The following is a 24,965-nucleotide window of genomic DNA, read 5'->3' on the forward strand; positions in this document are numbered from 1 at the left end:
ACAGAGAGCTAGAGTGATCACTCAATCTGTCAAAAAGGATGAAAGGTACATTTTCATGAAAGCTCGATCTTAGTCTGCTAAAAGCGGACCACGAGACTAGCCAGCTTAGCAACTTTTCCTCTACATCAAACCTGTACACGGCGGCACAGAGCTGAGGGAGAAGATGACTCACCCGGATTCGTGATGTTGAGCAGTCTGCAGGAATAAGGATCTTCCCTGTCTTCCACGGGCACGTCGCAGCCATGAGCTCCTATTATGAACTTCACAAGCACACTGAAAGATGGATTGGCATTACCATCAGATACTGATCAGATACTGATCGGCCCTCTGCGCATGCCCGTTTCCTCATGCCCATTTCAAAGCTTTTACTTTAAGACCCAAATATTTATTCTAACTTTATTTTTCTAGTCTAGCAAAACAGGAACAAGCAAAATGAAAGCTGCCGATCACCACGGGACATATGGGTAAGCCCTCTACTGTAGAACTATGTCAAAGCAAGTATGAATATGTTTGGCCGGGCTACCAGCAAACGCTCATACCAATTAAAAACAAACCACAGTAAAGTCAGTTTCTCACAGTCCGACCTAAAAACATATCTGTATCTGCAATCTTCTTTATTTACTTTCCTCTATTGTAGAAGGTATTCCTTTTGCTCCAGACCAGATCAGTCTTCCTGTTCAAGAAGAAGTCCTCTCCTCTCCTACACCTTACCTGTAACCTGTGGCTCCTTCCCTACACGTTACAAATACGATGAAGTCTTGATGCTCATTTCTATTTACCGACCATCCCTTCTTTGTCTCCACCTTTTTCAGTGAAGTCCCACGAAGGAATGAACTACGATTGTAGGTTCTAGTTTTTCATCTCCCACTCACTTTATAAAACAGAAATTTCAGCTTCAATACCCACCACTTATACTGAGCTGTTTACCACCAATGTAATCACTGATTTGCTGCTAAATCCAGACAACTTTTCAGCCCTTCGGTCTGTGGTTCAAGAGTGCTGGTCTCCTTACTGTGCCTCCCCCCCAACTGTGTGGCTCAGTCACTTGCACCGGCTCTTCTTCGCCAAGTCTGCCCATTACGGTAGATATTAAAGCAGGGCTTTTTGCCTGCTCTCCCTGGACAATATTTATTCTCAAGACTTCAACTAGCTTGGGAAAAATTCCCGAAGTAGCATCTCTAGTCTGGACCCATCTCCTAAAAGATGCATATGTATCCATTGAACACTTTTTCCCAGATGGCCCACGGATGACAGTGGAACCTGCTCCTACTGGCTTATGAGAGCCACCTGCCGAATCTTCAAGAATTCTGTGGGCTAGTTATTAAGAACAGCCTTTATTAAATTATATAAACTTACAATGAAACACCTTGCTTTAAAAACAAAGAAAATACTCAAATTAATCACTTCTTAATTATTTCACTACTACCTATGTTCTTGAGGTTATATTTACCTATTATATCTGGGTGGTGGAAATAAAATGGTATGCTACTACATATCTTCCCCAAGTCTGTGTTCAGAGATGTTGTGTTAGTTGGTTGAAGTTGGTCATGGTGGGAATATTTATACCACGGAAACTAGCAAACACTACAAATAATGGTTTCATTGACTTTAAGGGATGGAGAAAAAAAAAGTAAATCGTTGGAGGAAAAGTTAATGAAGATTAAACTTAAAGTAAGACGTGTCTTCATAGATTAGTGGAACAGAATAGACAGTCCAGAGATAAACCCACAATTAATCAATGACAATGGAGGCAATTAATTAATGATAATTAATCAATGACAATGGAGGCAAGGATATCCAATGGGAAAAAGATAGTCTCTTCAACAAAGGGTTTGGGAAAACTGGACAGCTACCTGCAAAAGAATGAAATAAGACCACTTCTTACACCACAAACAAAAATAAACTCAAAATGGATTAAAGACCTAACCGTGAGACCTAAATCCATAAAACCCCTAGAAGAGAACATAGGCAGCAATTTCTCTGATGACAGCTGTAGAAACATTTTTCTAGCTATGTTTCCTCAGGCAAGAGAAACAGAAGCAAAATTAAACTACTGGGACTACATCAAAATAAAAGCCTCTGCACAGCGAAGGAAACAATAAAACTAAAAGGCAGCCTATGGAATGGGAGAAGATACTTGTAAATGACAAATCTGATAAGAAGATAATATCCAAAATGTATAAAGAACTTACACAACTCAACATCAAAAAACCGAACAACCTAATTAAAAAATGGGCAGAAGACATGAATCGACAGTTTTCTAAAGAAGACATACAGATGACCAACAGACAGTTGAAACCATGTTCAACATGATTCATCCTCACGGAAATGCTAATCAAAACCACAATGAGATACCACCTAACAGGTGTTAGAATGGCTAATACCAAAAAGACAAGAAATAACTAGCACTGGTAAGGATGTAGAGAAAAGGGAACCTTTGTGCACTGCTGGTGGGAGAGCAAACTGCTGTAGCCACTGTGGAAAACAGTATGAAGGGCCCTCAAAAAATTAAAAATAGAACTACCAGGGCACCTGGGTGGCTCAGTGGGTTAAAGCCTCTGCCCTCGGCTCAGGTCATGATCCCAGGGTCCTGGGATCGAGCCCTGCATTGGGCTCTCTGCTCGGCGGGGAGCCTGCTTCCTCCTCTCTCTCTGCCTGCCTCTCTGCCTACTTATGATCCTTCTGTCAAATAAATAAATAAAACCTTTAAAATAAAAAAATAGAACTACCATATGATCCAGTAATTCCAGTATTGGGTATTTACCCAAAGAAAATGAAAACACTAATTCGAAAAGATATATGCACCCTGTATTTATTGCAACATTATTTATAGTAGTCAAGATATGGAAGCAACCCAAGTGTTCATCGACGGATGAATGGATAAAGACGTGGTACATACATATACAATGGAATATTACTCAATCATAAAAAATGAACTCTTGGCATTTGCAGCAACACAGACAGATCTAGATAGAGTATTATGCTAAGTGAAATAATTTGGAGAAAGACAAATACCACACGATTTCACTTATATGTGGAATTTAAGAGACAAATGAACGAAAAAAAGAGATAAACCAAAAAAACAGTCTCTTCATAATTTTTTTATTTTATTTTATTTTTAAAAGATTTTATTTATTTGTCAGAGCGTGAAAGAGAGAGCGAGTGCATGCACAAGCAGGGAGAGCAGCAGCAGGGGGAGAACCAGGCCCCCCGCTGAGCAGGAAGCCTGATGCGGGACTCGACCTAAGAACTTTGGGATCATGACCTGAGCTGAAGGTAGACACTTAACTGACTGAGCCACTCAAGTGTCCCCCCAAAAATAGACTCTTGAGTACAGAGAACACACTGGTGGTGGCTAGAGGGGAGGTGGGTGGAAGGGATGGGAGAAACAGGTGAAGTAGATTAAGAGTCTATTTATCTTGATAAGCACTGTGTAACGTAGAGAATTGTTGAATTACTATATTGTACACCTGAAACTAATGTAACACTATATTAGTAATACTTGAATTAAAAATAAAAAGAAAAAAGTGATGTGTCTGTAGCCACCCCATTATGAATAGCACAAAAAACTGAGGAACCATTCTTCCACTATTCAAAACCTATTACCTGATTCAACAAAGAAGTCACTGACTTTACTGACGAAGAGTAAAGTTCTGACATATATCTCTTTTGTCACTTCAGTTTTACTCTATCTTAAAGGAAGTATTTATGTCCAAACTGCACTCCTGTCAGGCACAACATGTAATTGGTTAGATACAAAGGTCTAGAAGAATGGGAGCATTCGTGGAAATAGCTCGCTACGTGGAATTCATAATAAAGAGTATCGTGTATGCTATTATCTGTCAGTTACGCACCATACATCATTTCTATCAGTAACACTTAGAGAGAACACATACATATACACACACGTACACATAATTGTCATACTTCCGAGAGCCAGCTGGTACACTTTGACCAGCACACTACTGCCTCCAGGTACCAGACTCAACATACCCACCGCAGAACTTCTCTCCCATGAAACCTGCTCTTCTCATATAGTGTTTCTGCCTTGATGGATGATTTCACTATTCTCCAAGTTAGAAAGCTAGCGACCATCCTCGACTCCTTTTCCTCCTCTCCCTCTTGCTGTTTATTTCCCTCATTTTCTTCTAAGGTCACTTTTTTTTTTTTTTAAGATTTTATTTATTTATTTGAGAGTGAGACAGTGAGAGAGAGCATGAAAGGGGAGAAGGTCAGAGGGAGCAGACTCCCCATGGAGCTGGGAGCCTGATATGGGACTCGATCCCAGGATCCTGGGATCATGACCTGAGCCGAAGAAAGTCGCTTAACCAACTGAGCCACCCAGGCGCCCTAAGGTCACATTTTAGTTCAGCCCCTCAGCCACCTAGCCAGGTCTCAGCAGTCCATGCCTCTGTCCCCACACAGGCCTGGCCACAGCCTGCCCCTGGACTCGATGCCCTCCCTCTCTCTACCTCATAATCCCCGTCTCTCGGCCACACTTTCCTTCCCGAGCGCTTCATCTCACTCACCCACACCCTCCTCTGAACTCCCCTCCCCAGCCCAGGGTTCCAGTTATATGGAACTGTTTGGAGTTTCCCAAACACTCCAGGCTGTTTTCTATTTATCTGTACGATAGCACATATAACATTTTATTACACTGTTACATCTATTTCCTTCTATTAAACTTCAAGCTCCCGTAAAGACTGGGACTCTATGGCAACTATCTTTGCATTCTCCCACATGCAGTAAACTACGGGCATGCAGAAGATACTCAGTAGTTACTTGTGAAATTGACAATTTATTAATTTTATTACAAAGGCTTTTCATTAAATAATGTCCCGGAAGTGTATGTGGAATCTGGCTCCTTCAGTGAAATGCAAGATTCGAAAGTAAGCCACAGCCACAGAAATGCAAACATTTTCGTTTACTAATGGCCAATTAAGGCAGAATACCCATTCGTAAACAGCTAGCGTTTAGAATAAAAGTATAAACAGAAATGAATAAGTTCGTTGACTAAATTATTGCAGATATTTACCAAATTAGTTTTTTTAAAGCCATCTTAAATACTCTTACTAGATTCACAAAATTACTCTGCCCCAAGAAGTTTTTGGCTAGTATCTATTTTTATATAAGTATCCCATCATTTTTATAGAAAAAATCACCAAGCTTACTAAATTTAAAGCAGTAATGCTATGATGGCAAATAAATGACTCGTGACTATCTGAATGTTAATTTTCCTCACTACATTTAGTCTGAGTCATTCCCTCAAGAGTTGTCGAATGTCTTACTCTGTGCCAAGTTAGGTTCCAAGTACTAGGAATACATCAGTGAAATAAGCGACATTCCCCGGGTGCCTGGGTGGTTGAGTTGGTTGAACATCCAACTCTTGGTTTTGGCTCAGGTCAGGATCTCAGGTTGTGGGATTGAGCCCGATGTCGGGCTCCACACCCAGTGCGTGGAGCTTGCTGAAGATCCTTTCTCCCTGTCTCCCTCTCCCTGAACCCCTTCCCCTGCTCACTTGTGTTCTTTCTCTGTCTCTGAAAATAGAATCTTAAAAAAAAATGTTAAAGTCCCTACACTCACGAAACTATATTCTCGTGGGGAAAGACAAATGATTTAAAACACAAAGCTAAATATAATAAACATGCTAGTTGGTAATAAGTATTATAAAGAAAAATGAAGTCAAGTAAGGGAGGATGGAGAGGGAAAAGGGGTTAAGTGCTATTTAATAAAGGGCTGCCTCCTGCTAAGGTGACATCTAAACAGAGAGCTGAAAAATGTGAGACTGTGAACCATGAGGATTGTCCAGTGGAAGAGTATAAAGACAGGGGAGACAGTAAGAGCAAAGGCCCCGAGGCAGAAGCACGCTTAGTGTATGATGGAAGCACGGTAATGTTCACCAGTGTAGGGAAAGTAGATGTAGATAAGGTCGAAGACCACAGTGAGTGCTTGGTGTTTTACTCTGAGCAAAAGAGAAGCCAATGGAGGGGTATGAACAGACAATAGATGTAGTTTGATGAATTTTAAAAGAAGCACTCTGGCTGCTGCACAGAAAATAAAATATAGGGGAACGGAGGTAGAAGCAGGAAATCCAGATAGAGGAGGCCACAAGAATCCAGGTGAGAGGTAATGTGGCCTGATGGGGAGAGGGTGGTGGTTCTGACGGTTAGTGGTAGGGGTGGTGAGGGGCTGGATTCTGGATAATATAGAAAGGTAGCACCAAGAAAACATGCTGATGGGTTGGATGTGGTATGTGAGAGAAAGAAGAAATCAAGATAACAATGTAGTACAAATTTTTAAATTTCTTATTTTCCTGGTGCCTCAACATCCTCACAAAGAGGTTATGAGCATCCTCCCCAGGTGACCTGATACACTGGAGTGATAAAGCTGGTCCCTGCCATGAGATCCCCCTCTGGCCCTCCCTCACTCACCTAGTGACATTCGAACACAACAGTGAAATCCCCTCCCTCCTCCTGCTTGTATACGCCCCTGTGAACCCTGTAAAGGCATGTACCCATGGGGCCCCACTGTGGACTCGCCACCTGCTTGGTTGAGCCTGCTCCCTGGACGCTCCTCCTGTGTGGCCACCCCCTGTGTGGCGCACTGGGCCTCCGTCTCTAGGACTTGGGAGTGGACTAGATCTAATTTCACAGGCCTCTCCCAGTGTATCTTCTATGGTCATGCTGGACGGATCCTTAAAGACGCATAAGGGGGACTCACTCCCTCATTTATAACATAGTCACCGGGGTTTTCTGAGCAACAGGCAGAGAGGGGTCATTATTCTCTGGGACAGAAAAGGCTACGGAAGAAGTGCAGATTTTGGACAAGGTTCTGATAGCAGCGAGGAGTCCAAGGCCTTTCATTTGCTGGTTAATTGGTACTATTATCATCGAGATCATGAACCAAGGAAATCTGTCTTGAAAAGGAATGAAAGCTGCTATGAATAAGATAGGAAATCTATAAATGTTCACGACTGATGACAAGAAAATGCCGCAACTGTGTAGCTACTCAGTCCCAAATGTGCCAGTGTAATGCAATCCTGAGAGGGCCACGGAGAACCGCTCATCATCTGAGAGTCTCCGCAGAACTAGAAGTTCAGTCTCCCGTGCTTCCGTTCCACTAGCCGCTCACGATGTCATCTTCAGAGGCTGGTCTCACTGCTAAGGTCCTGGGCTCCTAACCAATAACTGGGCCATCTAATACCAACATGAGATGTGCTGCCAAAGCTCAACCCTGGAAGGGCAGGCACACTGCAGAGCACACAATTAAAAAAACAGTACAGAACAGGAAAAATTCAGTGTGTCTCTGTGAAGTTGGTAAAAAGCATATTTAGACACAAACATGTCTAAACAGAGACCTATTCTGGAATAGAACTTTTTTTTTTTAATTTTTATTTTATTTTATTTATTTGACAGAGAGAGAGAGAGATCACAAGTAGGCAGAGAGGCAGGCGGCGGGGGGTGGGGGTGGGAAGCCGACTCCCTGCTGAGCAGAGAGCCCGATGTGGGGCTCGGACCCAGGACCCTGAGATCATGACTTGAGCCGAAGGCAGAGGCTTAACCCACTGAGCCACCCAGGTGCCCCTGGAATAGAACCTTTTAAAAATTACTATTCTAGGGGCACCTGGGTGGTTAAGTGCCCAACTCTCGATTTTAGCTCGGGTCATGACCTCAGGGTTGTGACATCCAGCCCTGCACTGGGCTCTGTGCTGGGCATGGAAACTGCTTAAGGTTCTTTCTGATTCTTTCTCCCTCTCCCTCTGCCCCTCTCCCTGCTCACTCTTGCTCTCTTAAAAAAAAAAAAAAAAAAAAAAAAGGAATTAGTATTCTAAATCAAAGCAAAAACAAAACAAACTAGGTATCTATAAATGCTAGTATATTAACCAATGAATACATTCTCCCCTAACTATCTTTCCGTTAAGAATTTTGTGACTCTATGTGAAGGGAAAGCAAAATAAAATAGCCATTTCTCCCAGGAAGAGCGGCCACATGCCTCAATTAACATTTCTGACTGTCTCAGGAGAGGTTTTCCAGAACATTTACTCATTTAATCAGGCAAGTGCCAACTCAGAAAACCTACCGTTGACTTAATGATGGATGTTGTATTAAATGCTTCAGCCAGGTGCTTCTTATCACATTTCGAAGTTCATGGTTATTGCGAGCAGACAGCACACCAACTACCACATCATAGTGACTAGACTTCCACTGAGGAAATGAGGCCAATTGATCTAGAAATAAGCAACAATAAATTAGAAATGTCATATCTCAATTACTGTTCATATGTGACATAAAAATGTTTATTACAAAATAATCCATGTTCATGTATATAGAATATACAAAGAAATACAATGAAAAAATATTTAAAAAATCAGACGTACCATCCAGATAACCACGACTTTTTAGCATATGTCTTCCCTACGTATGTATATATTTATGCTTCCTTAAGTACGTAAATACTTCAAAACTAACAAGATGTTTACGGTGAGAATGAGTTTGGAAAGGCAGCGTGGCATAAACCACGCAATAGTAGGCAGTATGAGTCCGTTAGGCCGCGTCCTGTAACAGTTATTTAACTTCTCTTTTTAATTAAAGATTAAAAAAAAAACTTCTAAGTAATCTCAGTCCGCCACAGGGGGCTTGAACTCCCCACCCTGAGATCAAGAGTCTCACGTTCTACTGACTGAGCCAGCCAGCCACCCCGAAAAGTTATTTACTTTCTTGAGCCTCAGTTTCCTAGACTACAAATGGGTATAGTAACAGTTCTCACAGAGTTGTTGTAAAAATTAAATGAGATGATATAAAGGTCCTGGTTTGGTACCAAAACAGTAGGCACTCACTGGCGACCAACTGCAACAATAACCACCACACAAATCCACCACACAAATCCGTGCTTTCAAAGGTGAAGGCCTACGTTAACACTACAGGGGGCGCCTGGGTGGGTCCATTGCTTGAGGAGCCGACTCTTGATTTTAGCTCAGGTCTGATCTCAGCGTCCTGAGATCAAGCCCCATGTTGGGCTCTGTACTGGGCATGGAGCCTGCCTGGGATTCTCTCTCTCCTTCTTCCTCTGTAGCCCCCCCACTCCGGCTCTTGCTCTCTCTCTCAAAAAAAAAAAAAAAAAAAAGTAAGTTTGGGAAATAAAGCTGAAAGACTACTATGCTGAAAAGTACCAGAACCCTGATCAACACCAATAAATTCCACAGCCAGCAAATCTTGTATCACTTAATATAATATTCCAAGGAATGAACGAGGGAGGCAACATTTCCAGGGAAGCAACAACAAAATCAAGTGACAAGTCATGCGAATGGCTCATTTTTTACTGCTGTAAGGTCTAATGGGCAGGATTACATTTAAGAAAAAAAAATTGTCCTTAATAGACAGAAGGGGAAGAGATTTTGTTGTTTATCACCAGTTTCAAAGCTGGAGAGCTACAAGCTTATACATAGCTCTGATGAGGGGCCGTTTCACCTCTTTCTCCAATGACGGGAACTGATCCAAAATGTTTCCAAAATTAAATAATCGAAGGCCAGAGAGCTTGCCTACATTAAGTACAAGCCTTTTATATGCCAGAGGATCCAAGCATTCAGTCAAAAGACAAAAAAAACATGATTGTATTTTTTCAAAGGACCAATTAAAATAATAAGAAAATCTGGGAAACAGACACTTCTAATAGGATACCTGAAGGATATTACACTGTAACACGTCTAGAAATATAGGAATTTTTATGTAGATACCTTATTTTCCACAAAAGACACATTTCTAAAAACAAAAGAAACCCCCCAAAACAAACAAACAAACAAAAAAACCAATCTAAATGAAGTAGAGATACTTGTTATATTAGCTTACCATGAATCCTGTACTAAAATGAATTCTTTAAAGGCAGGAATTTATCTTTTTTTTTTTTTAAGATTTATGTATTTGAGAGAGAAAGAGAGAGAACAAGTGTGAGGGGCAGGGAGAGGGAGAGAGAGTCCCAAGCAGACTCCCGGCTGAGTGGGGGCTTGATCCCAGCGCTGTGAGATCCTGACCTGAGCTGGAACCAAGAGCTGGTCACCTAACCAACTGTGCCACCCAGGTGCCCCAGGCAGGAACTTATCTTTAATGTAAATCCAAATTTTCCTTGACTAACCTTGCTTATAATAGACCATATTCATTGCACGCCTATAAAGTACTATGCACAGAGTATCAGTTGAACGCTTTGCATGTAGAGTATCATTTAATGCTCACAACACCGAGAAGTAGGTGGGGTCAGGCTCCTTATGAAACAAACAAGGCCAGAGGCACAGAGAATTCAGCAAATTCTCCTAAGGCAAACAGTTAGTCAACGGCGAGGCTAAGATTTAATCCCCGGCAACTGACCTCCATTCTTCATCACCTTCTATTAGCAACACGGCTCGATGTAGCTCCTCTGAGACTAAATTCCGATCTTTTATTCCTAACACCAGTCTAGGCGGCAAATCAGTGATCACTGGAAATGCAGATCACTGGAAATGCTGGTTAGCACGTTACTTTTTTTTTTTTAATTTCATGGAAATTAAACATTTATATGAATGAAATAAACACTTCAGGAACATATTTTCTCAGGTACACAGAACTATACGATGAAAGCTATACCTACTGCCGGAACTAACTCTAAATGAGTCTGAATTTGGAGGATAAGTTAAGTGCTTATGTAAAATTGGCAATGATATTGCATCTCATCCCCTTCTCTTTCACAGAGAAATAGTAAGTACTTTTAACAACAGGAATGAGGCAAATGTAGTAACCAGACATATCTGACACTGATTCCAAAGCCAACGTGCTGCATGATACCCATAATAAGCTATTTAAATCCCTGTGTCTCAGGTTCCTTAAAAAAAACCCCAAAACAAAAGAACAAACAAAACCCCATACCAAAAAGTCTTCAGATAGTCTATTTCATCCGTTACAAAATGTCTTCTGCAATGATTAAAAACTGTAGAAGAGCAAAGAGACATTTAATCTCAATGCCTCATTTACCTGACATCAGCAGAAAACAAGGCTGATGGACAAAAGAAAAATCATAAAATAATTAAAACAATCCATTAAATGCCAAATTATCACTGCTTCATTTTTGGTAGATAATCAAAATAAACCTTTGAGAAACAGATTACATGAAACATAATTTAGCTTGTTCTTGATTGACAAAGTCTTCATGAACAATGTCTCAAAACAATGTCTCAAATCCCTTTCTCGTCATTAATTCTACCCCCTGCTTCAAGTCAGACTCTTATCTTTCACTGGACCATGATAGGGGTGTCCTAATGATGAGCACTGAGAGATCTGTGGAAGGGGTGAACACTGTATTTATATACCTGAAACTAACACAACACTGCATGTTAACTACACTAGAATTAAAATTTAAAAAGACAATTGGGAAATTCTGAACACTAAATATTGGAAAGAATCATTAATTTTTCTAATTGTGATGATGGTTTTGTAGTTAAGGTTTTTTAAAGTCTACTGATAGAGATGCTATACTAAGATATTTATGAAAATAATACCTTCTCTGTGATTTGCCTCTAAATAATCCAGTGGGAAGAAGTGGGTAGGAGTGTTTATGAAAAATGTGAGTTGAAGGTGATGGTGCATATATAATATTTGTTCTAACCTTCTACTTTTGGTATGTTTAAAAATATTCATAATAAAAACTTAAAACAGGAAAAAAAAATCCCAAGGCTATCCTAATGGTTTATCCCTGGTTTCTTCATCTCACTGCCAAACAAGATTTTTCTGAAACTTAATAAATAAATAATAAAGAGAAAGATGACCATGTCGCATGTGAAAATCCCACAGCTGCAAACTACTTTTTGATCTCATCCCACTGTCAATCCTCTCCTTTGCTTTACTCCGTGTCTAAGCTGCTTCCGCGGATGTGCTTTCGTTTACACGCATTTCTACTTTTCTTGCAGAAGAGAAGGGCATGGCAGATTTGGGCCTCTGAAAAAACTTCTCCTTCCAGATACACTGAAAAATAGGTCCCTAAAGAGTCAACCAAAAAAACTCCTGTAAGTAATAAGCAAACTCAGTAAAGCTGCAGGACACAAAATCTATCTATAAAAATCAGAGGCACTCCTATACACTAATAATGAACTATCAAAAAAAAATGCAGAAACCAATCCTATTAACAACTGAATCAGAAAGGATAAAACACCTAGGAATACGTTTAATCAATGAGGTGAGAGAGCTGTACTCTGGAAGCTGTAAGACACCGACAAAAGCAACTGGAGAAGACACAAATAAATGGAATGATATTCTATGCTCACGGGTGAGAATATTTTTTAAATGTCCATACTACCCAAAGCAATCTACAGATTCAATGCAATGCCTATCAAAATTCTAGTGGCATTTTTCACAGGAATACAGCAAACAACCCTAACATTTGTACGAAACCACAAAAGACCTTAAATAGCCACAGCAATCTCAGGAGAGAACAAACAGGCATCGGGCAGCATTAGCTTTTCTGTCCTCATCTAAGAGGGATGATGACAGCAATACAGGCCTACCCCAGGAAACAAGAAGAATCTCAAATAATCTAACCTTATACCTAAAGAAGCTAGAGGAAGAACAAAACCCAAAGCCAACAGAAAGAAGGAAATAGCAAAGAAGAGAGCAGAAACAAACGATATAGAGACTAAGAAAACAATAAAACTAGGAGCTGATTCTTTGAAAACATCAACAAAATGGATAAATATTAGCCAGACTCATCAAAAAACAGAGGGGGGGGGTGAGGGAGGGAGCTCAGATAAATACCACCAGAAATGAAGGATAAGAAATAACAACCAACACCACAGAAATACAAGGATTGTAAGAAATCATTTGCCAACAAACAGGACAACCTAGATGAAATGGGTAATTTCACAGTAACATAAACTTTCAAAACTGAATTAGGAAGAAAAAGAAAATTTGCAGACCGGTTACCAGCAATGAAACTGAATCTGTAATCAAAAAACCAACTAAAGTCCAGGACCAGATGGCTTCATAGGTAATTCTCCCAGACATTCAAAGAAGAGTTAGTATCTATTCTTCCCAAACTATTCCAAAAAATAACAGAGAAAAGAAATCTTCCAAATTTATTCCACAAGGCCAGCATCAGTCTGATACCAAAACCAGATAAAGACACCACAAAAAAGAACTACAAGCCAACAACTCTGATGAACATAGGTTTAAAGATTCTCAACAAAGTATCAGCCAACCGACAATACAATAAAACATTAAAAAAATCATTAACCACGATTAGGTGGGATTTATTCCAGAGATGCAAGAGTGGTGCAGTATTTGCAAATCAACCAACAAGACTGAAAAGAGACATGCACCTCTATGTCTACTGCAGCATTATTTACAGTAGCTAAGATATGGAAGTAGCCCAAGTGTCCACCGATAGATGAATGGATAAAGAGCACAGGGTATATGCACAATGGAGTATCACTTGGCCACAAAAAAGAATGAAATCTCATCATTTCCAAAAACATGGATGGAGCAAGAGAGTATAATGCTAAGTGAAATAATCCAGTCAGAGAACGACAAATACCATATGATTCCACTCACACATGGAATTTAAGAAACAAAACAAATGATGAAACTAAACAAAAAAGCAGACTCTTAAATACACAGAACTGGTGGTTGCCAGAAGAGAGGTAGGTGGGGTCACAGGCGAAAAAAATGAAATAAGCAAACACATCGAGCAAAACACTGGAGGCATGATGCTCACTGGTTTCAAACTATATTACAAGGATATAGTAATCAAAACAGCATGGTTTGGCATAAAAACTGACATATAGGTCAATGGGATAGAATAGAGCCCAGAAATAAACCCACAATTATATGGTCAATTAATCTATGACAAAGGAGACAAGAATATACAATGGGAAAAGGACTGTCTCTTCAATAGATGGTGCTGGGAAAACTAGACAGCCATATGTAAAAGAATGAAACCGACCACCACCTTATACTATACACAAAAATCAACTCAAAATGGATCAAAGACTTAAACATAAGACCTGACATCATAAAACTCTTAGAATAAAATATAGGCAGTAAGATCCCTGACACTGGTTTTGGTGATGATTTTTTGGATTTGGCACCAGAAGCAAATGCAACAAAAGCAAAAATAAATGAGCAGCACTACATCAGACTAAAAAGCTTCTTCTGCACAGCAAAGAAAATCATCAACAAAATGAAAAGACAACCCAAAAATGGGACAGAATATTTGCAAATCATGTATCTGATACGGGGTTAATACTGAAAACATATTAAAAAATAAAAACTCCTACAACTCAATAGTAAAAAACCAAGCAATCCAATTAAAAAATAGGCAGCGGATCTGAACAGACACATTTCCTAAGACAACATACATATGGCCAACAGGCATATGAAAAGGCGGTCAACATCACTCATCATCAGGGAAATGCAAATCAAAACCACCAGGTGAGATCATCTTACACCTGTCAGAACGGCTAGTATCAAAAAGATACAAGTGTTGGTAAGAAAGTGTAGAAAAAGGAAGGCTTGCGCCCTTTTGGTGGGACAATAAATCACTGTAGTCCCTGTAATAAACACTATGGAGGTTCCTCAAAAAATTTAAACTAAAACTATCATATGATCCGGCAGTTCCACTTCTGGATATTTATTCAAAGGAAATGAAGACACTGGAGAAGATACCTGAATGCCCTGTTCACTGCAGTGCTATTTACAATAGCCAAGACATGGAAATCACCTAAGTGTTCACCGACAGATGGACAGATAAAGAAAACGTGTTATAGACAAATGTAAGGGAATATTATTTACTATAAAAAAAAGAAGGAAATCTTGCCACTTCTGACAACATGGATAGACCTTGAGGGTGTTATGCTACATGAACCCAGCCAGACAGAGAAAGACAAATGTAGTACAGTTTCACTCTTACATACAATCTAAAAACAAAACACTAAATTCATAGAAAACAGACTGACGGTTGCCAGAGGGGAAGGGTGGCGTGTGGGCAGAATGGTGAAGGGGGTCAGAAGTACAGACTTCCAGTTAAAATAAAAAGTCATGGGGATGTCATGTACAACTCAGGGGCTATAGTAAATAATGCTGTAATGCGTATCTGAAAGGTGCTAAGACAGATCTCAAAAGTTCTCATCACAAAAAAAAAATTATAACTAAGCTAACTAGACTGTGTTCAATTTTACAATATGTACATATATTGAATCAATCTCATACACCTGAAACTCATGTAGTAGGTCAATTATATCTCAGTTTAATAAACAGGTCTTCTACCACGTACCAGCGATGTAAATCAGTCCAACAGACTTGGGAGTACTGCATTGCATGGTATGAAACCCCCAGCAGGTGCTCAATAAACAGCTGTGCAAGAATGCCCAAGTTCCTACTGCCCCTGACCAGCCTTTGCCTGCACACTTTCAGCACCCTATGCTACTTGCTCGTACAGGGGACCTACTTTGATTCTGGTATCTGGAGACAGGAAAAAAAGAAATGAACAGCTAAGAAGTAAACATGCTATAAAAAGACACAAAGAGGGGTGCCTGGGTGGCTCAGTGGGTTAAAGCCTCTGCCTTTGGCTCGGGTCGTGATCCCAGGGTCCTGGGATCGAGTCCTGCATCGGGCTCTCTGCTCAGCAGGGAGCCTGCTTCCTCCTCTCTCTCTGCCTGCCTCTCTGCCTACCTGTGATCTCTGTCAAATAAATAAATAAAATCTTAAAAAAAAAAAAAAAAGACACAAAGATAATTCACGGATAAAATGCAAATAGTCAACCAACTTATGAAAAAACATTCCATTTCACTAGGAATCAAGTTTGATTTAGAGCAGTAAGGTACCAGGCTCCTGCTATGTTCAAAATGACAAATACCTTCTTAAATAATACCCCAACCATTGGTATTATAAAGAAATGTTATTTAGAATTTTTTCAAGGAAATGGCTCCTCTCCTATGTTCCTGCTGGAATGGAATTTGGTAGTCTTCTGTGGGACAATTTGCCAATACACATCAAATACCTCAGATAATTTTTTTTTTTTTTTTAAATAGGCTTCACGCCCAGAGTGGAGCCCATCACGGGGCTTGAACTCATGATCCTGAGATCAAGACCAGCTGAGATCAAGAGTCAGACACTTAACCTACTGAGCCACCCAGGCTTTCCAGAACTATATAAGTTCTATCCAGCATTCCACATCTAAGAACTTATTCTAAAGAAATAATCAGTGATGTACTAAAAGATCTCTACTCATCACAGTGTCATTTATTAATAGTGAACAACTGCAAAATCCAGAAATGCAGAAATAAGGGATTAGTTAAATTAAGGTGTATCTATATGCAGCCATTAAAATTATGTTGTAGAATTATGTTTTATTGTTATTTACCATATTAAGACCAGGAGACTATAAGAACGATGTACATATTGTGTGGTTCCATATATAAATTATATGAAGTATTAACAGGCAAATCTCTGCCATTTAAGATCAGGACAGTGGTTACCACTCCTGGCCATGATGGAAGGGAGCATAAAGGGGGCTTCCGATGTGCTGGATTAGTTGGGTGTATCGAAAATATATCAACCTATACATTTATAGGCCCTTTCCTGAAGGTATACTATACATCAATACAATTTTAAAAAATACTAAGTAATTTCCCTCCAACATGCATTGTAAGTATGTGCATTCAAAAACTGTCATAAAGATCATTTTCCCTGTTCTTAAAAATAGTTTCAAATTTTTCTACAAAAAACTTATTTTCATTTTCTAAGAAAAAAATTTATATCGTAAGGTCATCATAAAAAGTGAATAGACAATATGTAGGTGACAAATTCATTCATGCTTTCCCAGTTTTGTTCTCTTGATTCATTCCTTCAAATTACTAAGCACAAAAAAACAAACTTCCATGCCAGGAATAATGAAAACCCCACACCAGCTCCCTGAGGACAACGGCATTTCCTTCTCTAATATGTAGTGTATCCGGAGGGTCTGGCAACCTGCGAGGTTCTCCACTGACAGCGGACATCCCATCCAAAAGTCTATTCTAGACCAAGGGAGGTTGACTTCAAAACTGATTGTTCAGAACAGGCCCAAGGATTCTTAAAAATCGGACCAAAATTTCCACTCTCACATGCATGCTCTCAGAGGACATCAATCCCAAATAAGCAGATATCTTGGAAATGAGGGAAACATATAAATTAATGACTGATCTACTGATAAGGACAATCATCATATACACGACTAGCACGCCCAATCTCTAAAACCTCCCCAAATACCTCACTAGCCTACGCACCAGCCACCACTATCCTATTCCTCCTCTCTATAAAATTCATGGAGTGTTTACTATGAATCAGGCACTTTTCTGGGTGTTGTATTAATCGAATCTTCACAATAACCCTATGAGATCATCATTTTATAAATAAGGAAACTGAAGCACAGAGACAAGATTACCATATAGGGATAATTTTGGATGAACCAGCCCTAGGCAAAATTGCAGAGCAAGCTCAATTCGTCTTTGGCCTTCTCCTTGCTTCCTGTCTCAGTTCAGCAGACTCGGAGGGTCTCAGAGCAGGGGACTCCGCATCTAGCTAGAGCTAGACCTAGAGCTCTAAGCATTTGTTGAATGGCTATGCTTCTTTCCTTTCACTTTGGTTTCCTTCTCTCCAAATATCCTAGAAAGAGAAGACTTCTTGGTCACATCCTTTTTCTTTTTTTAAAGATTTTATTTATTTATTTGACAGACAGAGATCACAAGGAGGCAGAGAGGCAGGCAGAGAGAGAAAGCAGGCTCTCCACGGAGCAGAGAGCCCAATGCGGGGCTCGATCCCAGGACCCTGGGATCATGACCTGAGCCGAAGGCAGAGGCTTTAACCCACCGAGCCACCCTGGTGCCCCTCACATCCTTTTTCTAAAAAAGGATGTTACATAATTCCTGCTAAGGTATTACCCAAAATGAGTATGAGATAAGAGATGTATCTTCTATCTGTATCATCCAGTCCAGTGTCCCTGTCTCCACTCTCCTCATGCACCCCTAGGTGTGCTGGATTTCACAAGAGACCTGCTTCCTCTTCACCAGTTGCTCTCCTGGACCTCATTTCGGCTGTTTCAAGGGAGCCACTACATTAAAAAAACACCAGGTGCTGACAGGACTCCTGCCCGTCATTCAGGCCCCTGCTCAAGGGCACCTCTTCAGAGGGGCCTCCCCTGACCTCTCTATTTAGAACAGCAGCGCACCATTCTCTGTCCTCTACACTGCTCTCTTTTTGTCATCCCACCTATCTCCATCCCCTAGGATATTAAAAAATTATTTTCACGGTTCTGTCTTGCCTTCTAAATTGTAAACTGCACAACAGCAGGGATGTGATCTGGGTTACTGCTGTAACTCTATACCTACAATAGGAGTGGGCACAGAGTAAGCTCTCAAAAATTTGCTGAATCCACTACAAGTCAGAGGGCTTTTTTTTTTTAAAATATAAATATTCAGGGAAGGTAAGTCTCCCTTTAAAAAAGTACTGTCACAACTTAATGAGCCTGAAGACAAAGAGGCAGACAAGAGAACAAAAAGAAATCTTAAAACATTAATTCAAGGGGAAAAAAGGTAACAAAATCTTGGGTTTTCTCTTTCACTTTAGGCTGAAGGCATAAGGGTAGAAATATAAAAGTGCCCAAATGTTTTAGTTTGAATGCGGTGGTAACACGATGGGAAAAGGAGCTGCAGGAAATCCTGGCGATCCATATGCTTCTACTGCTTTTAGTTTTGCAAAGTGAAAGTTAGGAGTCTGCCAGGTTTCATTTAGAGTAAAATATCTAATTTATCATCTAACCAGATGCATGGTATCCACCTAAGTCAAAGTTAATTTATTTAACCAGTACTGATTTCTTCACCTCTAGCCGCATCCTCCTCATGGCCTATTTCCTAGTCTCCTTAACCTAGCTCAGGCTGACCTGATGGCAAGATAGGGGCATCATCCAAACACTGTGGAGATAGGAAAAACTTCACTGAAACTAAGAGACCGCCTACTAAGTTTTAAGCTTGAAGACAAACAGGTTTTTCTTGTTTATTGAAGCCCAAAAGACTAAATTAAGGTCATAAATATCCTAAGAATGTTCTGCAAGTAAATTCTAGTAGTGCTCACAAAAAGGGAAAGGAAGCTGTAAAACACAAACCTAACAGATGACAGAAAGCATTTTAGATCTGTGGCACTCTTTCCTCTGCTCAGTTTACAAAAACCTAAAAAAACAAAACCGTAAAAAAAAAAAAAAAAGCCCCACATCCTAACCTGTTAATAGGTTAAATGCTCTGTAACCACTGTATTTTCATTAAATAAATTAACCGTGTTTTTAATTCTATTCGGGTCACACAAATAGCCTTTTCAAAGAGCTTGTGGTTTGTCTAATAGGAAAAGAGTCTAAGAGATGGTTACCAGTCCAAGGAACCCCCATAATAACGAGGAGATTGCTTTGCGGATTGCCGAGTTAGTGTCTATGCCTCCTACTTAAAAAATAAGGCACAGACCCATCTCAGAATTGCAAATATTCAATTGTGATTTTTAAAACGTTTGGGTAAGAAAACAGCTGTTCTGTTCGGGGAGAAGTGGTCGGAAAAAAACTCCCGAGTAGTTAGACCACAACACAACTACTGCCTCATTCTGAAAACAGCCTTCTAGGTTTCTTTACATGTCCTAGGGCAACCTCTTAGAAAAGAAAACAAGAAAACCACCACCACCACCACCAAAACCCGCCGGCACCTTCCACGGACAAAGCATCCCGTGAGGCGGTGCAAGGAGCAGGAACCAAGCGCTCAGTCCCCGAGGGAAAGCTCCGGAGCCGGCGCACAGGCCGTCGGGGAACGGCGGTTTCGCGGACGCCTCGCCAGCAGGCGCGCAGCCAGCCTCACCGGGACAGCCCGCCCGCAGCCCCATTTCACGTCCGGACGTGTTCACCGACCGGCCCCGCAGTTTCCAAAGAAAACAAAACCCGTGTATTCTCACGGCAAAGTGACCCCGGCCGGCGAGACCCAGGCTTCCCCGGCGCGCAGCGGCGCCGCCCGCGGCCCCGAGACCCGCACGTCCCGACCGCGCGGCCCCGCAGCGGGGAGGGGGCAGGCCCGGCAGCCGGAGCCCGAGCGCACGCAGCGGCCGCCCGCGGCTGAAGGACACAAGGTTTGGCTCCCGGGGCGGGCGGGCCGGCGCCGACAGCTCGCACCAGGCCTGGCGGGCAGACGCAGGACTCGCGGCGGCCGGCACCGCTCTCCGGCCCGTAGAGGAAGGCGGGAGGGGACAGGCGGCGGGACTCGGACGGAGAGAAGCCCCCGGAGTTCGCCCGATGTAACGCCCCGACGATGAAAAGGGCCATTTGTCTCCTCAGGGGACGGTCGCGCTCGGCCCGCTCCCCGCTGCGGGACTCCGCGCAGGAAGCCGCCCGGGGGCTCGCAGTCGGCCTCCCGCCCCGCCCGGCCTCCCTGCCCGCCCGGCCCCCGGACCTCACCTGCCGGGCCGGCCCCGGAGGCGCGGGCGGGCGGCGGGGAGCGCAGCCGCAGCCAGAGGTGCAGCGCGGCCCCGAGCACACACGGGCACAGCAGCACCAGCCAGTTTCGCATTGGCCGCCCCCGCCCGCTCCGCCTCGCGCCCCCGTCGCGCGCCGGGCTCTCCCGCGTCCCGGCGGAGAGGGAGGGGACGTGCGGGGAGGAAGGCCGCGGGGCGGCGGTCGACGCAGGCGCGACCACTCCGGCTACGCCTGCCCTCGCGCCCGCCGCCGTCCGGACTCCTCGCGGTCCCGTGCCCCGCGCCTCAGGTTCCTCCAACCGCGGGCGGCGGGGCCTTAGCCGGCCTGGCCCCGCCCCCCCCGCTCGGCCTTCCCCCTCGGCCCCGCCCACCTCCCTCCCTCGCCCCGCCCCCTTCCCGCGCGTCCCCTCCCGCGCCCGCTGGCCAGCCGGGAGCTGAAGTCCTGCTCTGGGCCTAGGCGGGGGACACACCCCAGGGGTCCCGAGGCTCGGAAACCACATTTCCCATAATCCCATGCCCTTGCTCGCGTCACTCGGCGATCGCGGAGGCGAAGCGCGAAGGCCCACTTGGAGCATGCGCGTCTGTTCTCGACGCCTACTAACCCCCGGACGGCCGGAGGGAGGCGGTGCTGGGCAGCCGGTGCTCGGGGCCAGGCCCAGGCCCGGGAGGGAAGTACGGCTGGGGCGAAGGGGCGCCAGTCGCCTCTGATTTAGGAGGGATCCGCGTGATGCTTGTTTTAAGCCACGCAGAGCCCGGTCCTCAGATGCTCGCTCCTGTGGAGGCGGGATCCTGCCGCAGTCTCCTTGGCCCGAAGAGCGGGCGGAGCGCGTCTTCCGCGGCGAATCGTCCCTCAAGTTACTGGGGCCCCGGACCGGCTCCCTGCCCGGCTCCGTCCTCTGGGCGCTCGGGATGAGACCGCACCGGGGACCGAGCGGCGGGGGCGGCCGCGGCGACGTCCGGGCGACGGTCCACGCTTCCGCGTGCCCCCGACTCAGACCGGGGAGACGAGCGCGGGGACCCCTCCTGCGGGACGGAGCCGTGACTGCGCCGACGCGGGCTGCGCGCGCCCGGCGGGAGGGACTCGGAGCCCAGGCCCGGCCCCGGGACTCGACCCCCGGACTCGACCCGCTGGCCGGGCCGGACGCTCGAGGGCGCGGGTGGAGGCCGTGGCTGAAGGCGCCGGGCAGTCCGGGCCGGTGCCAAGAAGGCCGAAGGACGGATGAAGAACGCCCCGCGTCCGGTGCTCTTCGCGGTTTGTTTGTTTAAAGTTTCCGCAAGTTGTGGCAACAGAGGAACTATATCGTGGAGTAAAGTCTTGGTTGGAAGCCGCAGAAAATCCGTTTCAAACAAACAAAGCGCATTTATTCAAGTAACTGAACAGCGCAGGAGGAGCGGCCTCAGGCGCCGTCAATACCAGAGTCTCACCGAGTGGCCATTTAATCTCAGCAAAACAACCGTCTATTAATATTCCTTCTCTTTAAATCGAGAACTTCCAATCTTCATTTTATTATTTTTATTACGTTCAGTTAGCCACTGTATAGTACAAAAATAAAATCATTATTATTTTTTAAGTAGACTCTATGCCCCTCTTGGGCATAGTCCCAAGAGGGGCACAGATTAAGGGCTGCATGCTCTAGGGACGGAGCCAGCGAGGCACCCCTAAAATTACTTATTATTTAAATGTTTTGTAATGTTGTCTGTACTCCATTTAGTTTCACAGTCTCTTTTGGTTTAATAGTTGTATTAAAGCTGTAAGCCCAAGGTGTTCATACTGTATGTTTGTACTTAAAAAAAACCCACCAATGTGGGGTCAGAAGTGATTTTTTTTCCTTTAAAAGGATTTGTATATTACTTATCGATTGCTAGCTACCAAATTACTCCAAAAAAATTTTTTTTGAGATTTTATATATTTCAGAGAGTATGAGAGAGAAGCAACACTTCCAGCTGAACAGGAAGCCGGACAAGAGGCTCCATCCCAGGACCCTGGGATCAGGACCCAAAGGCAGATGCTTAACTGGCTGAGCCACCCACGTGCCTCTTACCCCCAAAACTTTTTTTTTAAGATTTTATTTATTTATTTATTTGACAGAGACAGAGATCACAAGTAGGCAGAGAGGCAGGCAGAGAGGGAGAGAAGCAGGCTCCCCGCTGAGCAGAGAGCCTGATGCGGGCTCAATCCCAGGACCTTGGGATAGTGACCTGAGCCAAAGGCAGAGGCTTTAACCCACTGAGCCACAGAGGCGCCCCACTCCAAAAACTTTTAAAACACCAGTATTTATTATCTCTCACAATTTCTGTGGGTCAGGAATTTGAGAGCTAAGTTCTGGTTCAGGGTCTCCCATAAAGTTGCAGGCAGATGTCCGCTGGGGCTGTGGTCATCTGAAGGCTTGACTGGTGCTGGAGAACTGGCTTGCTAGATGGCTCACAGCTGTGGCTGGCAAGTCAGTTCTGCCTTTTGGCTGCTGTTCTTCTCTAAGTGGGTTTCTCCCACAAGGTGCTTTACTGTCCCCACGCCATAGTGGCTTTCTGCCCTGAGAGCTGGAGATCCAAGAAACCAGCGCTGATTGCTGTGATGCCTTTTATGACGAATCCTTGCAAGACACACACGGCACTCCTGCAGGATTCTTTTGGTTACACAGACTGGCCCGATTCACCGTGGGAATGAGGGACCACAGAAGGGGGTGAATACCATGGAGCAGGGACCACCGTGGCTCATGTCGGAGGCTGGTTACCACAGTACCTTATGCAAATGGTTTCTAAACAGTTCGGGGAATCGTTAGGGGCCTCTACATACTCACTATGGCCCCCAAATACCCCTAAGACAAGAAAGAACAGTATTTTCTTGTGGGAAACAGAATTAGCAGGCTGTGATCACTGCGGTTCTTGGGCAAATGTCGTCAAAATCCGTGCGTCCCTTCCTCAGAACGTTTGTTTCCATATAGCAGTAAGGAAGGAGGATGCATAATGTGTACAAATTTCTTGTTTGAAATTATTTGTTTAGAAACTACACCGATCAGCTCTCTACATTGCAATGAAAGAAATTGTGAAAGTAGTAATAGGTTGTTACTAAGGGTGTCCTGTTTCTCATCTTTAAGAAGGATAGTAAAAGGGGCACACTCAGTCACATAAAATACTGTGCTGCCAAAGGGATCCCCAACTTCTGGGATGGCAAGTAGCCGGGCCCGGTGTGGAGCACCTGGGCGAGGCCATTCCAGGGCCCGGCCCGGCGCAACGTTATGCCCTCTTGTGCCTGGCCAGAAAGTGCTTTGCCTCTGGGGACCTGCAGGTGAGCTGCACAGGGCCCCTGGGCAGCAAATTTATGAAAAGAAAGACAAAAAAGAATGGTAGTAAAAGGCTTCTGTTGATGTCCTAAAATATTCATTTTGTGGTTAATGAATTATAATGAGTTAACCCCCAAAGAGAAATAAACTCTCATTTAGGCAGATCTCTTTATTCAACAAATCCTTAATTATATGCCAGGCACTTCGGTAGAAGGTACTTGGGATAAACTGATGAACAAAACAGAGATCCCTGGCCTGCAGTGGTGGGGGAGGGGGCAGACTGGAGACTATAATGATAAAGAAAAACATTATAGCAGCACATAGATGATGGTAAGTGTTAGAGAAAATATGAAAGTAGAGCAGGGTAGGGGAGTGGGGAATGCAGGACTGAAATGGGGCCAACTACAGTATCAAATAGTATTTAAAAAACTTCAAAGTTACAATGAGCACTAAAGGGAGGAATAAACAAAACCAGCCTAACCTATGGCTTTAACTAATTAAGATGTTGTTCCTTCCAATTACCAGAATGCTTTAACCTACGGCAGGAACTTCGCTGGTGTTCTGACATGCCTGTAACAGAGCTTTGAGTAACTTTACAGCTTCTGCGGATCTCACCACAGTGGGAGCTGCTCTATCACCTGTTGAGAGAGGCGGGACCTCCCACTTACTTGTCATGTACTTTCCTCTAATAAACTCAAGACTAAGGTGGATAAAGATCGTAAGAGAGACAATGTGTATAAAGGAAAGAATAACATTTAAAAAACCCTAGGGATGATGTAAACAGCCTGTGTAGTCAAGGTACTCATAGTTTAAGATGTGAACAAGTTTTGGGTTGTTTTTTTTTTTTTGAGATTTTATTTATTTGACAGGGAGAGATCACACATAGGCAGAGAGACAGGAAGAGAGAGAGGGGGGAAGCAGGCTCCCCACTGAGCAGAGAGCCCAATGCGGGGCTCGATCCCAGCGACTCCGGGATCATGACCTGAGCCAAAGGCAGAGGCTTAACCCATTGAGCCACCCAGGCTCCCCTAAGGTGTGAACAAGTTAATAGAGAATTAGGATTAGGGAAAGGCAAACAGATGGTTGGTCACCCTGGCTGCAAATCAGTGTAATAAGAGAAAGGAAACACATATTGGGGCCACACAAAGGAGGAGGTATCTGACCAACACCAAGGCATCCCAGAGGAGGTTATCCC

The 24,965-nt window shown here is 43.5% G+C and overlaps 1 protein-coding gene across 3 annotated transcripts in view; it reads right to left on the reverse strand.

The window, feature by feature from the left end:
- B3GALNT2 (beta-1,3-N-acetylgalactosaminyltransferase 2) overlaps nucleotides 1-20,816 on the reverse strand; it is a 58,555-nt gene extending 37,739 nt beyond the window's left edge. Inside the window, exons 1-3 of one of the 3 annotated variants that reach the window (XR_013967904.1) lie at nucleotides 20,473-20,710; nucleotides 8,080-8,227; nucleotides 173-273 (exon numbers count right to left, since the gene is read on the reverse strand). Coding sequence is in view for 2 of the 3 variants with exons in the window: in XM_080822459.1 (XP_080678585.1) it covers nucleotides 173-273; nucleotides 8,080-8,227; nucleotides 20,473-20,584 (361 nt within the window). In the remaining variant the exon portion in view is untranslated. Of the gene's footprint in view, nucleotides 1-172; nucleotides 274-8,079; nucleotides 8,228-20,472 lie in introns of all 3 variants that reach the window. The other 2 variants (XM_080822459.1, XM_080822460.1) reach the window with 2 other exon arrangements.
- Nucleotides 20,817-24,965: the final 4,149 nt, after the last annotated feature.

The sequence above is a fragment of the Martes martes genome, assembly GCF_963455335.1.
Source record: "Martes martes genome assembly, chromosome: 14".
Classification (NCBI taxonomy): domain Eukaryota; kingdom Metazoa; phylum Chordata; class Mammalia; order Carnivora; family Mustelidae; genus Martes; species Martes martes.